This window comes from Neolamprologus brichardi, chromosome 5 (assembly GCF_056152115.1).
Source record: "Neolamprologus brichardi isolate AB-2024 chromosome 5, ASM5615211v1, whole genome shotgun sequence".
Taxonomy (NCBI): Eukaryota; Metazoa; Chordata; class Actinopteri; order Cichliformes; family Cichlidae; genus Neolamprologus; species Neolamprologus brichardi.
In genome coordinates, this window is record NC_142108.1 from 27528093 (window position 1) to 27543112 (window position 15020).

The window sequence follows — 15020 nt, forward strand, 5'->3', positions numbered from 1 at the left end:
TGCTCTTCAAACAAAACATAACTGCATAATATTTTTTTTTCAATACAGACATACCCCCGCATTTCAGGAAACATAAACTTGGTATTTTCATAAACACTTTCTTTTCTCTTGTAACATATGTCCAACCATTTTACCTTTTAAACATGCTATTCTCAAAACCACAACTTAGCATTTGAAATACAACTTTCCCCTTTCCAAACAATTAGCTTCACAGATCAAGTCTTTTCGGTTTAATCACTTCCCTACCAGACCGGGTTCTAACCACACCTGGTGTATGTGGTGCGCTTGGCTCAGAAACAGTCTCTGTAGGAGTGGACTGGATCTGTTTTGCTTCGGTTTGAGTCTCTGTTTGCAGGATCGGCACAAGATGACTGCGGTTCCTTCTGATTGTCCCTTGGGGTCCACTGATGATGTATGATCGCGGAGTTGGGTGGACTGATGTCACTGTGCCCTGTGCTTTTGCATCCGTGATCCAGACTGGTTGCCCTGGCAACAATTTATCCAGTTCTCTTGTTCTATGTCTTTTGTTAAAACATTCGGTTTGTCTCAGCCTTTTCTCTCTCTCTGCACGACAAATCTGCTGAAAATCAGGCAGACAGGGCTGTAAGGTTTCAGGAAGCATTGGCAAGGTAGTACGAAGCCTGCGTCCCATGAGAAGTTGAGCCGGGCTGTAGCCATTCGCCAGTGCTGTTGTTCTGTATGCCAGCAATGCCTTGTATGGATCGCTAGCTTTTTTGAGGAGATTCTTGATGGTCTGGACGCCCCTCTCCGCCTCGCCGTTGCTCTGTGGGTACCTGGGACTACTGGTGACATGCTCAAAACAGTAGTCCTTTGCAAAGTCTCTCATTTCTTGACATGCAAATTGTGGGCCATTATCGGTAATCAATGCTTCAGGTATGCCATGGCGTGCAAACATTGACTTTAAATGCACAATCACATTGGCTGAACGAGTTGGGCTGAGTTGAGCAATCTCTACATATCTCGAGAAATAATCTACTACCAACAGATAGTTTTTGTCTTTTAGTGTGAACAAATCAGCTCCTAAATTCTGCCATGGCCTCTCAGGTAAATGTGTGGGCATAAGAGGTTCCCTCGCGTTAACTCTCTCCTGTATGCACAACCTGCACTTAAGGACAAGTTCACTGATCTGATTACTTAAGCCTGGCCACCACACTGCTTGTCGGGCACGTTCTCTACACTTAACTACCCCTTGGTGTCCCTCGTGTATTTTGTCCAAAACTGCATTTCGCATGTTTGCAGGTATGACCAACCTCGCGCCTCGCAGCAGTAGTCCATTGTGTACACTCAGAACTGCTCTTTCGGACCAGTAGTGTTTTACCACTCCCTGCAGCTGGTTCCTGTCCGGCCAGCCCTCTGCACAGAACTTCATGACTTGGGAACAGACGCTGTCAGACTGTAGCTGCTCACGGAGATCTGTAAGGTATTTGCTGCTAGTAGGAAGGCCCTCCAGCACCGCGTCAACGTAAATATCGGTGTCCTCCATAAGATCATTGTCTCTGGGCATCACGCTGCCTGCCAGCGGTGACCGTGACAGCGTGTCGGCTGTGGTGAGGCTTTTGCCTGGAATGTGCCTTATAGTGTAAGAATACCTCATTAGGCGCATGCGGAATCTCTGTATCCGTGGTGGAAGCAAATCCAAGGCTTGTCCTCCAAGTAGGCTCACAAGTGGCTTATGGTCAGTCTCAAGCTCAAAGTGCAGCCCTAGAATAAAGTCACTGAATCTTTCACAGGCCCAGGTGAGCGCCAGTGCTTCTTTTTCCAGCTGAGCATAGCGCTGCTCCGTGGCTGTCAATGATCGTGAGGCATACGCGACTGGTGACTACACGTCATTGTCTTTCTGTAGTAAAACTGCCCCCAACCCGTATGAAGAGGCATCTGCTGAGATCTTTTGGGGTTTGTTTGGGTCATAAAGCTGCAGTACTGGAGCGGATGACAGTTCTTCTTTTAAACTGCTAAACGCGTTTTGTTGCTCATGCCCCCAGTACCACATGTTTTTAGTTGAAAGCAAGTCTCTCAGTGGTTTGTCTTTTTCGGAGAGGTTTGGGATGAATTTTCCCAGCTGATTCACCATTCCTAAGAAGCTCCTAAGCTCACTCACGGTGCTTGGCTCTTTCATATTCTGCACCGCACTAGTTTTGTCAGGGTCAGGACTCATGCCTTCAGATGACACAATGAATCCTAAGAATTTCACTGCTCTTTTGCCAAACTCACATTTTGACATGTTCAGGGTGACGCCCGCCTTCTCTGCACGGTCGAGGACAGCATGGAGTCTCATGTCGTGCTCCTCTCTCGTGGATCCCCAGACCAGGATGTCGTCCATGTGGCACACGACTCCCGCGAGGCCGGCTGTCACTTCCGTCACCATCATGTTTTGGAAATGCTCTGGTGCACTGGAAATACCAAATGGCAAACGATTGAAATGGTACCTACCAAATGGCGTAATAAATGTGGTGAGGAGAGCAGATTCTTTGGACAGCGGTATCTGCCAAAAGCCCATGTTAGCATCGAGCTTGGAGAAATACTGCGCACCTGTGAGCATGCCTAGTGTTTGGTCTACAGAGGGAAGGATATATCTTTCACGACACACTGACTCATTTAATGGTGTCATGTCCACACAGATACGGACTTTCTCTTTGTCCTTTTTGGGGGCTACGACCATGCCGCAACACCAGTCTGTGGGCTCTTCCACACGACTGATTACTCCCAACTGTTCCATCCTCTCCAGCTCTGTTTTGACTTTGCCCAGTAGTGGCAGTGGAACACGCCTTGGCACTTTCAGTGAATAAGGTTTAGCGTCAGGCTTCAGCTTAATCGTGTATGGTTTTTGAACAAGCCCAAGCCCATCACATAGTTTCGGGTACGCTTTCTTCACTGTCTCAAGGTCAACATTGTCCATTCGGGCAATTAGTTTCAGTCTCACAGAAGCTGTCCTGCTTAAGAGAGCTACGCGCAGATTTCTGACTACATAGATTGTCTCTGTAGTGCTCCTGTCACTGTAGGAAATGTCTTCCTTTGTGGACCCAAGCACGGTCAGTGCTGCACCTCCTGGTCCATACAGTGGCTTTTCAGCTTTTTGCAAATGTTCATTTGGCTGCTTAATGTCTTTGAATGTCTCCTCTGAGATAGCTGTGACATCTGCCCCCGAGTCTAATTTAAATGTCATGCTTTTGCCTCTCACGCAGATGTTAGCAAGCCACGGGTCTTCTCCTGAATCCAGTTCACCTAGGAAAAGTCCACCTGCACTGTCTGCCACCTCATGCACAGTTGTAGACCTACAAACTCTCCCGTAGTGTCCACGTTTCCCACAGTTGTGGCATTCTGCATTTTTAGCTGGGCACTGTGCTGCTGGGTGCATCGGTGCTTTTCCACATTTAGAACATGTTTTTTTCTCTTGTTTTGTCGTTTGTGGTTTTTGTGGCTTGAACTGCTTTTGCTCTCTGCTTCTGAATTTATTTGGCTGTGATTTTCTGACATGCACGGCATCCACGGCTGTTTTGCCAGTGCTGCTTTCACCTCTTAGGTCAGTTTGCTGTCTTTTTATTTCCTCAGATTGTCTCGCCATTGTGATAGCTTTGGTTAGGGTCAAATCTTTGTTGAGCTGCATTCTCTCCGACAGTGATAAATCTTTAAGACCCACAACGAGCCTATCCCTCAAAAGTTCATCGTGAAGTTCACCATATTCACAGTTTTCAGCGAGAGCATATAGAGTTGTTATGAAGGAGTCAACTGTTTCTGATGGCTGTTGTACTCGCTTATTAAACTTTGCTCTTTCATAAATCACATTCTTTCTGGGGACAAAATGTCTATCAAATGCGTTTCTGACCGCATCGTACTGCTGGCGCTGCCCGTCTGTTAGGTCAAGTCCCCTTAGCACGTCGTCAGCCTCATCTCCCATGCAGTAAACTAATGTGTTCACTTGGTTAGCATCCGTTGAACTGTTCAGATTACTTGCCATTCTAAAACGCTCGAAACGTCTGATCCACTTCTCCCATTCCTGGGGCTTTGCGAAGTCGAACGGTTCCGGTGGCTTGATGGTGAAAGTAGCCGCTGGTGGAGCTGCCATAACCGGGCTAGTTGCCGCCGGTAGAGCTGCTGCTTGCTCCGTCATGTTTGTCGCTAGCCGATCGCCAAGCTGACTTTCTTTTCAATTTTCTCAGTTCACCGCTTAGAGCGAGTGCACTTCTGACACCATGTTGTGTTGGGCTCTTGAATAAAACTACCCGCTCAAGCGATAACGTGGAGCAACAACCATCTTTATTTTAGCTTACTCTCGTGCTAATCACATACCACCATTTCCTGACTAGATGGTAAGTACTGCCGCCTAGGGGCGCATGATGTACATCAATATAGATTACACCACATGAAGTGTTTCCAGCTGGGCGTCTTGTACCTGGAGTCGAGTGTTTTAACCGATGCATGAAACGATACATTTTTAGACATAAGTTGTAACGGCCGCCGTTTTCTTTGTGAGTAATGAGTATTTATTACACGACGTGCTGCGGTGAAAAGCCTGTTCCAACGTTTGAGTCTAAGGTTTATTTTTTAGCACCCAGCGGCTCTTTTTTACTTACTCATCCGTAAATAATCTGCTCTTTCACGTGATTCAGTTTATTCTGAAAAGTCTCAACAGGATCTTGAGCTTTATTGTGAAAGGTTTATGGGGAACATAAACAAGCGGACACGCGATGCTGTCACCGTTGTTGTTGCTAACCACAATGCATAAAAACAGGTGCTTGTCCCTCAGTAGTGTGGTTATATAAAATATAAAAGAATAAGAGAACTTTAAGAAATTAATATATCCACTAGAGTGACCATCAAAATGATGAAAAAATATTGCCGTAAAGAGTTTATTTTGCGACACCACGAAACAAACAATAGCGTAAAATGAAACTATAGATGTTTTTATATCGTCATCTGATATATATCGTTATATCGAACAGCCCTAGGCACAGCAATAAGTCAGGTGGTAAATAAGTCAAGTGAAACAAAATCTGGAAAAAAGTGCGCTAATGCTCTATAAAGACTCGGGCAATAAGGAGAAAATATGGAGAAAGTAAGGGAAATACACATGTCCGAATATCACAGAAATAAAGGTTGAAATGACAAAAATTTAAATTAATAAAAACTGCATGGTAACACAAAATGTGAAAGCCACAGCAGGCAGCACTCTGCAGCCTGACTGGCAGGTGATAGGTTCAGCAAAATTGTTACTCACAACAATGTGAACAGTTCATGTGAAATGCTTAATTGCCTGAATAATATTAGATATCAAGTCAAGTCAAAAAGACTATCTATCCCCATGGGGCAATTAACATAGATGATACCTTGCCAACCATACATACAATACACAAACATGACAGGTCAGGCTAGGTAGCACTGGCCGGTCGACCACACAAGCAGCGACCACCGAAACCATAGAAAATGCACAACATGAGGAAAGGCAAGGAGAAAAAAAATAACTCCTCCAGGCTGACCTCCAACATGGAGATCAGTTTGTGAACAGAAAAAAAAACACCTCAGCACATAGCACATGAATCATCACATCTCACAACATAGAAGACTAAGCTTCAAAGGCGTTTAGAAGGGGTGGGGGGTGAGTGTAGGTCTGTGTCAGTGTACATGCGTGTGTGTGTGTTCCGTGTTCAGCCGAGAGAAGGTGTCCCATCACCCAGTTAGGCAAAAGTCAACAATCTTTGGTCGACGCGGGTGGCCATGAATGAGGGGGGAGAGAGTCACAACAAACAGTCTTATTATCTAAGGAGAATTTGTGATTCCCGTCAGCTTTTTCCTTGAGCATCCAGCTGGCGCCAGGGGGGCCGCATGAGATGAAGATGGTAGTTGTTTTGGTTAGTCCGAACAAACTGCTTCCAGTTTTACAGTAGGTCTAATGTCCGTCACTGGTCACCAGGTCTCTCAATTCCCGTTGTTCTTCTTCAAGATCTTATCCATATAACAGAGCCATGAGCTTCTCCAAGATTGCATCCATATTGCGTTAAAAAAAAACACAGTGTGAGTACTCACAGCCCTGCCTATCGTCTATCATGTCGGCCAGCCTTGTGGGGTTTTGAACAGCTGTAGCCGCTCCTTGTTCTTCAATAAGCCAGGTCCGAGCCAGCTCCATTCAGCCAGAACTCTGCTATCATAGTTCCGAATTCGTAGATGTCGTTCAATGTCCTCCATCGAGAGTGTTGCCAGACACACGACGCAACCGACCATTGAGTATCCGGCAGCAAACATCTCCGCAGGACAATTGGGCTCTCCCAAGCCCAGGAGGATGTCAATTCCGTATCAAATCCATAATTCTTCTTTAGGTTTTTAGAGAACAAGTCTGGGAGACTCTGTTAGGATTAGAGAATAAGCGAGACTATACAAGACATGAGAAGCCAAGCAGGAAAGATAAGGGAGAGGGAGAAAGTACGACCGCCTCCTTCAAGAGCCGAGAGAATGATAAAATGTGCAAATCTTTTATTGGAGCTGTGTATTAATCTTTTTTCTATGTTGTAGATACACATTCTTTTTTTTCTGCGCTATCATCAATCTGTAGGCAAAAGACAAATTTATATTATAGGGCAAAACACGTGGTTAAAAGCTGACCATTGTAGTTAAATCTGTTAACTGTCATAGGCAGCTCCATATTCAATATTCTTTGTCTATTATATTCACTATCGCTACTCTGTACATGTCCAGTCCATCTCAGCCCTTCTTCTTCAACTTCCTCTCCAAATTGTTTAACCTGAACTGTCCCTCTGATGTACTAATTTTGAATCCTGTCCATAGTGGTCACTTCCAATGGAAATATGAGCTACCTTTCATTCCTCTTCTCTCCAAAGCATGCCTGCATTTCTTCAGGCTCTATTCCACCTGCTCCCACTCTCACTAAAGATCGCAGTGTCATACAATGGCTTCATACTTTCTCAGTATGAAACTGTAGCAACCCCCCCCCCCCCTCCCCCAAATGAAGGATGACACTTTACTGATGACGTTTTGAAGGTTTAATGGCAGTAAACCATCAATCTCACCGTAAGAGCTGGGGATGTATACATAGAAACAGCGTGTAAGCAAAAAAAAATCCACACTCTTACAATCGTAAACCTTATAACATAAAGTACGTTTCAACGTAACATTTAACAAATATAGCCTCTGTCACAAAAACATCTAAACATGTCCTTATTTATGTCATAACCATACCTTGTGCCTCTATCAAGGGGGCTGCTGATGACAAAAGAAATCTCCATAGGTTCCGTTAAACCATCACATTTCAAACTCCCGTGACTGCCGCTGAAAACTGAAAAGGCATTTAGGGTTATTTACAGAAGCTGCTTGCTGTCAACTCTTTTCTTAACATAGCTTCAACAACTCTGTGCTTATGTTACAGAGTTCCTTGTAGTATTTCTCATCAGCTTTATCTCTCTGCAGGTACTACAGTTTTGCATATCACCCTCTGATCTTGAAAGTCAGTACCAGAACACTACTTCTCCATTCATTCGGCCTCCTCTCACTCAGTTTGTGTCAAACATCCATTCATCCATCCATCCATCTTCATCCGCTTTATCTGGGGCCGGGTCGCGGGGGCAGCAGCCTAAGCAGAGAAGCCCAGACCTCCCTCTCCCCAGCCACCTCCTCCAGCTTATCGATGTGGAGGAGCAGCGGCTCTACTCTGAGCCCCTCCCGGATGGCTGAACTTCTCACCCTATCTCTAAGGGAGAGGCCAGCCACACTTCGGAGGAAGCTCATTTCCGCCGCTTGTATCTGCGATCCTCATTCCTGCTGCTTCACACTCGGCTGCGAACCGTTCCAGTGTGTGTGTTAAACAATCTGGTTAAAAAGTCCACTGCTTTCTCTCATAGACATCTCCTCCTCCACATAAGTCATCTGGACTAACCATCTTTTTGGCTTCAATTCTCTTCATAGCAGCCTTCATTTCCTCCTTACTTAACCTTAGCAATCCCTGATTTCATAACTGTCCACCATCTACCATCATCTCTCATTTTCTTCATTTATCAGTTCCTTAAAGTACTTCTTTCATCTTTGCAGCAAACTCTTTTCACTCATTAGCACATTTCCATGTCTATCTTCAATCACCTTGACCTTCTGCACATCATTTCCAGCTAGATTTCTCTGTTTAACCTGTCATTAGTCCTTTTCTCCTTCCTTAGTATCCAGTCTCACATACAACACACTATAAGCCTTTTCTTTTGCTCTCCAGCTAGCCTTCAGTACTCCTACTATCTTCATGACTGACTATATGGAGAGAGGAGAACCTTCCAGATAGACAACCATTTCTACAGCACTCTGCCAATCAGACCTGCATGGTAGAGTGGCCAGACAAAAGCCAAACCTCAATAAAAGGCACATGACAGCTGGTCTTTGCCAAAAGGCACCTACCTGAAGGACTCTCAGACCATGGGAAACAAATGAGACAAAAATTGAACTCTGAATAACAAGCGTCATGCCTGGAGGAAACCAGACACTACTCGTCACCTGGCCAATATCATCCCTACTAGTTATGGATCAAACAATACCGAAGCGCTGTTGTGTGTATCCAGAACAAAGCCCTGAAGCCCTGTAGCGGTATCGGTGCGTGTATCACGTAAAATCACCAATACAGCTGCTGTGTCGTACAGCGGTGAGGCACCAAATTATGTTTATTGGAAAGTGAAAATTTTGACTCATCTGCATTCACGTTGAGAAGAGATAAGATTGTCTTTAGTGCAGTTTTTGTGTTTCTTTTTGCCACATTTATTATCCAGTGAGAAAAGGAACATTTTCTCCAGACTGAGATCATTTTGATCTCCTAGCACCAAATAAGGTAAATGTTTTTCCCTTTCCTTTTTCTACTTTTGCTCAATTGTCATCAGTTGTGTTCCAGTTTTTTTTCCGAAGGACTCATTTAAATTTGTTATTAATTATTTTGACCAATTTAACCTTTGAGCAAAGGCTGTGAATACCCATGTAGATGTTACATTTTTGTATTTTATTTTTAATACATTTGCAAGAATTTCAAGCTAACTTTTGTTAAGGGTATTGTGTGTAAAAGTAAATCATGAATATTATCAATTTTGTAATAAAAATCTAACATGATAAAATGTGGAATAAGTGAAGCATTGAATATTCTATGGAAGGTTAAAAGACTGCAAAAAGCAACAAATTATAACACACATAACCTTATTGGAAGGCGACAGTGCTAACCACTGCACCCACTGTAAAATGAATCACTATAGACAAAACAAATTTACAAACAGGTTTAATGACTTTTCTGGGGAGGGGGGGGGATGGCCCCAAAGGCACCATGCGTCATGTATTGTTAGATACATTTGTTGATTACATAGTCCAACTTCTACTCAAAGTATAAAATTGCAATGCACATTGGTAACAAAGACAATAGTAAACCATCTTAAACCAAAAAACAAAGAAGAAAACTGCCCACACCATTCAGAATATGATACATTAGATATCTCATTATTAATTATCAATATCAGCACAATCACACATTTTTTTTTCAGTGAAGCATATGGCAAACACTGAAAGTCAAGACAACTGAATCAAAACAAAATATTAATCTTTATAATGGCAAAAATGTCTGTATAAAAGATAGACTGAGATACCTACTAGAGGAGGAGTGTTATTGTATCTAGCTTGTGAAATATGACATTCAAAGCCAGGTGCAAGTATGCCACCATACAATATTTTAAATTTGAACTTGTCCAGTGAACCTCACAGAGTAGACACTCATCTAGCAGGACCCATGAGTTGGCAGTAAATTCTATCTCTAATATAAGTCCTACAATACTTTTAACATCTCCATCATGGTGGAAAATGATCATCACCAATACCCCACCCTTCCCTCCTGCTATTTCTTGTCAGCCCTATAAATAACAATCAATGGTCATACTCCACAGCACAGAGACAATAGCTCTCTTTCAAGACAGTTATTCAGATTGATGTAACAATTATTTCATATGTAATGTCAGTAAAAAAAAAATGTCTTAAATATCAAAAAGTATTTTAATTAATGAATGCAGCTTCTCCACACATTACAGAGAGGAGTGAAGCAAATGTACCAACTTCACAGCATACAGTCTCTTTTTTAAACAAAAGAAACAGTGGTTAACTTCTCTCTGCTTTAACCATGGTCTCTGTGCTGAGTTTAGCTGATCACAAATATGAAGACCCCCCCCCCACCCCCAAATACTCCTATGTAACACATATTCCTTTAGTATCCACTTACTCACAGTACAGAAACAATTCATTTTATTCAGTAACGCTACATACCTCAAGGCAGAAAATAAGCACTGTGTTGCTGCACTTCTTAATCTTTTAAGTGCAACTGAGCACACGTCTTCAAACAGAGAGAAATAACAGGGCGTCTCATAAGTAAGGCAAAGCCCTGGGTTTATGTCAGGAAAGCAAAGGTTCATGACATCCCTAGTGTCAAAATCAGTTATAGATAGATGCTTGTAAGACCTGATTTTTTTTTAATTGTGTAATAATATATGTATAAAAAAAAAGAACCTTAATAACATGGCGACACAATTAACCTTCTCCCTGTACACTTGGACTGTAAAACCTGGGATGTTGTTTTTGTTTTTTTTGTAACATAGACCTCATCAGAATTAGTTATCCCACTCCTCTGCGTGCCTGAATACAAGAACTGCCCCAAAAGATGTTGATCGGAGGTTTCTTTCCACATTTTCTTTTCAAAATACCTGTATGAATATTTTCTTTTCATTTAAAAACAAGAGGTAGTAAAAATAAGGCAATCCGAAGTGGCAGGCAATCATAATCTTTGGAGAAAAAGGCACTTGGTTTCCTAAACACCTAAACACAACTTGACTCCACTTCCATGGTAATTTTCTCTCTACTTTTTCAATGCTATTTACACTTCTCTTGTTGCTCAGAGTGTGTTCCCTTGGATACTTTAAGAGTCTTTTCAACCCTAAACACGTTCTCATCCCCTCGATAAAACATTTCAGGCTCCATCGATTTTTGCAAAAGTGACCCACTTCATCTACATCATGTTTAAACACATGGAAAATAACTTGTCTGCAATTCTTCAAAATTTCTTTGCGTGCTGGCATGTTGAGATTCGCTCTTTTTTTTTTTTCTTCCTTGGATACTTTTTTAAAGTATATAATGTGTCCATGTTAGTTCGGTCTAGCATTGCTTTGAATGTTTTCATAATTTCTCCTGGATCGTTGAGCTGGTTAAAGAGAGACTGTGCCACACTTTATTGTGTGGCTTTTCCAAAACCTCCCTGAAGAGCTGTTAGTCTTTAACAAGTCTGTAGACGTGATACTGAGCCCCGTGTTCACTCGTGGAAACCTCAAAAACAAATGCTATACAGAGCAAGGTTTCCTGTGTGTCGCGATTCGTCACCACCTGAGGAGAAGAACAGTCCATTTAGAAATAAGCCCATAATGATCAGCTGATTTGTGAATAATTAGAAAATAGCAAATATCAACTGATAAACTGGTCTTAATGGGGACATTAAGCGTAAATTTAAGGTTAAATGTTGAACTAAGCAGCTATAATTTACTGTATTTTACCTGTAGGATAGTGAAGTTTTCAAGAACACTGTTCATCATGTATTTTTCAGGTAAGTGTTTCAGTTTGTGGATAAAGTTGATCATGTACTCGCACATAGGAGAGCGGTGGATCCTGTAAACACACTTTCCTCCCTCTAGGCGGGCATACTCTGTCTGCAACACACACACAGGCGAGTCAAGAACAGACAACAATGTGCATATAATATTAAACATACTTCTCAGATAAAGCACCGGCGTACCTCTACTTTTTCGACAACTTGCTTGCCAAATGAGCAGACTTTGGTTGAAACAGTGATCGTCATGTTCTCAATGCTACTGTATTGACTGCTGACGCCATAGAATGAACCTGGACCGTCTGGCATACCGCTGCTGTTCAGATCAGCCTGCAGAGTGCACACATGTCATCATGACAAAAGGCCCTCACATGACATCAACTTTAAATTGCAAAAATAAATAAATAAATAAAGATGTGGATGCAAGTTATTCAAAAGAACATTTATTAACTAAAGACAAACGCAATGTAAATGAAGCAACATTCTATGAAATGCATTGCCTCTTATCTTGAAATCATGTAATTTATCACCACATGTAGCATGGTATTGTAAGAAAAAAAGCAGTTTGCATAATTTCCAATTGTAGAAAACAGAGGCATGATAATATTAAGTGACAGATTATAATAACAACATACCCAGAACTTTACAAGGAAGAAAGCATTCTGGGGCCCTTTCTCATAAAGCTCTTTGAGCCCACCCTTCTTCTCAGGGAACTTGTCGTAGATCTGCCGAATGTCCACAGCCTCAAGGAGCGGATCGCTGTAGGAGGGATTGGTTTGTCCGATGTGGACAAACAGGTGTTTGCTGTACTATATTGGACAGAGACAGAGCAGATGATAAACGTTGGCTATAGGACTTGATTTAGTACAGGGAGCACGAACAAGAAAACAACTAAAACACAACCCTCAAACATCAGCATTAGAGAGAGAGTGATGTAAACTATCAGGACAATGCAAATGGGATTAAATGTATTAATGCCACTACACTTTTAAACAGGTTCTTATTACTCAAATGCTGTTTGGTTGGGATATGGTGCAGACCATATTTAACTCACATTGTCTGGGTCCCTCTGGACCTCCATGAAGGCTGAGTACTCCAGCAGCCTCAGCTTAGAGGAGGCAATGGTCCGATCCTGCCAGACTGGCACTGCAGTAGCGGCTGGAGCAGGAGGTGGCGCCAAGGGCTCATAATCTTCATGTATGCAAACACATACGCATAAGCATTAATATATCACGCCCATTTTCCTTTTCTGGTTTCCATTTATTGATTTATTTTTGTTCAAACTTACTTGGTATGGGTTGGTTTACAGAACCTGGTAGGCTCGAGTATGGGGGCTGTGCAAATGGTTTGATACTGAAAAGTAATGAATGAAAGTGAGAAAAAGACTCCAATACCAGATTTTTGTGACACATGGGTACCTCAGTTATGCAGAATTGTTAGTGTATCAGTGTAAGCATGTGTTGCTGCACCAGCTAGGCGTAAGTCCACCTGCTTCATTGCTTAATAGTGATGCAAAACAGCATCATTTAATCGTGCTTTTGCTGACAAATTCATGAAAATGCATACAAGTTTTTTGTGTGAACACAAATCATCAAACACTACAAGGATTCATCTACCACATTCCTCTTTTCTTAATAAAATCTGAAGCAGTCTATTGCGTGGTGGTGGTGATGGTGGTTTACATCAGTGCAGAAAACATACAATGCAGTGTAGAAGAGTTAGTACTGCTTTGTGCTCAGTGTTGAACCTTGGCTAGGGGGAACTTACGCATGGCTGGTGCGGCCAAGCCCAGGAGTCCTTCCCGGGTTGAAATCTAGAACCAGCCTGGTGTACAAAAACGTTATTCATTAAACATTCCCTGCAATACCCACCTGATATTAAACCTAACCTCATCAGTGATTCATTTACTTATTCATGCGTTTACTTATCTCTATCACCAACGTCTTACTTCAGAAAGAATACCATGATACCACAAAGTTCCTGTGCGTTCAGTGCAGGGGTTTACTTACTCCTGAGAAGGTCCAGGCTGTCCTGGGATTTGAGCAGGCCAGAACTACAGAGTAAAGAAGAAAATAAAAGTCAGTGCCCATTTGAATCACTTCAAACTGCAATGAAAAACATTAATGCCTTTTAATTGCCAAAAATTGAACAGCAGTCTCACTCTGGCTGGTGGATACGGGGCCGGAGGCAGTGGTGGAAGATGTTTATTTATTATACTCGGAGAGACGATCTGTGCAGATGACAGCGCTGCCATGTTCTGCAGGGCTTTGTCCTTAGATGCCTGATCCTGCAGGTTGACAGAGAGAAACAAGAGGAGTCAGCCACAAGGTGGCAGCCTAACCTCGGCATAATCCAATGCAGTATGCTATCCTAATGATAATACAAAACAATGACACTGTTTGTGTATGTTTCATAAATGATTAATTAGTCTATTCTAAATAAAGTTAACATTAGCTTAGCTCAACATTCAATCTATTGTAAAGTATCAATACAACATTGTTTTGAAGATGTTTGTTTGAAAGAGCAGCTGTCAGAAGGAAGCAAAGAGAAGTACAGAAAAAAATCAAGGTCAGTGTGTTATAAGGCTCACCACAGGAAAACAGAATAAAGAGATTCAAGTTGCAAGAGTACACATGGACAATTTAGATTAAAATTTATTATAAGAAACTTGAAACGTAGCATAAAAATGATCCAAATGCAGCCAATTGGTGTCTAAATTACCTGAAGTAATTGTTTTGTAAATTATCATTATTTTGAAAGTACACATTGTTTCTCAATTACAAACATGTCAATTCAGATTTTTGAAATGTACTATTTTCCTCTTTTTCTAAATGGCAAAAAGCAATTTAGCCACCAAAATGTGACTTTGCAATTTAAAGAAATACGCCTCAGAAGCGAGAACCCGAATCAAAGAATGACACCTTATGCCAAGCAAGCAGAACTCTGACTTTTGGCGGAGGTTGGAGGATATTAAACTATTGTAGCAGGATGTGGAGCAACACTGTGCTCAAAGCGTGGCTGTTTTCGAAGCATTGCTTCATTGCGGGATTGCAATGGGTTGGGGCGCCATGCCAGCAGAGGGCCATAGCAAAGGGACAGTGCAGTGTTGCTGCCAAACAAAGGGGAGGAGGGAAGCATATTGCACAAGTCAAATTCACTTACCAAATTCATCGCCTGAATCAAAAAAGAGAGAAACCATTAGTACTGTTCAATTCTCAAAACTATATTGAGGTTAATCTTTTTTTTTGTGGTGGGCATACGTATAAATCTGAGCGTCCAAATCCAAGTCCATATTTGATTTTGTTTGTATTGTGAAAATAAGGAATAACTAACAATTTCAAGTTGTTGTAAATATGTGGGGAAACACAAAGCCAATTCATTGTTTCATTGAGGAAAGAAT

At 42.0% G+C, this 15020-nt stretch overlaps 1 protein-coding gene across 8 annotated transcripts in view; it reads right to left on the bottom strand.

Annotated features, from left to right (window-relative positions):
• Nucleotides 1–9248: 9248 nt before the first annotated feature.
• Nucleotides 9249–15020, bottom strand: part of LOC102786312 (transcriptional enhancer factor TEF-5-like) — a 28864-nt gene continuing 23092 nt past the window's right edge. For 3 of the 8 annotated variants that reach the window (XM_006782831.2, XM_035904524.2, XM_006782829.2), the window contains 9 exons: nucleotides 13782–13907; nucleotides 13630–13673; nucleotides 13388–13444; nucleotides 12909–12973; nucleotides 12675–12811; nucleotides 12256–12429; nucleotides 11807–11950; nucleotides 11568–11720; nucleotides 9249–11400 (listed from right to left, as the gene is read on the bottom strand). In XM_006782831.2, the coding sequence (XP_006782894.1) occupies nucleotides 11287–11400; nucleotides 11568–11720; nucleotides 11807–11950; nucleotides 12256–12429; nucleotides 12675–12811; nucleotides 12909–12973; nucleotides 13388–13444; nucleotides 13630–13673; nucleotides 13782–13907 (1014 nt within the window). In that variant the 3' untranslated portion in view covers nucleotides 9249–11286. Of the gene's footprint in view, nucleotides 11401–11567; nucleotides 11721–11806; nucleotides 11951–12255; nucleotides 12430–12674; nucleotides 12812–12908; nucleotides 12974–13387; nucleotides 13445–13629; nucleotides 13674–13781; nucleotides 13908–14782; nucleotides 14795–15020 lie in introns of all 8 variants that reach the window. The other 5 variants (XM_006782830.2, XM_035904521.2, XM_035904522.2 and 2 more) reach the window with 3 other exon arrangements.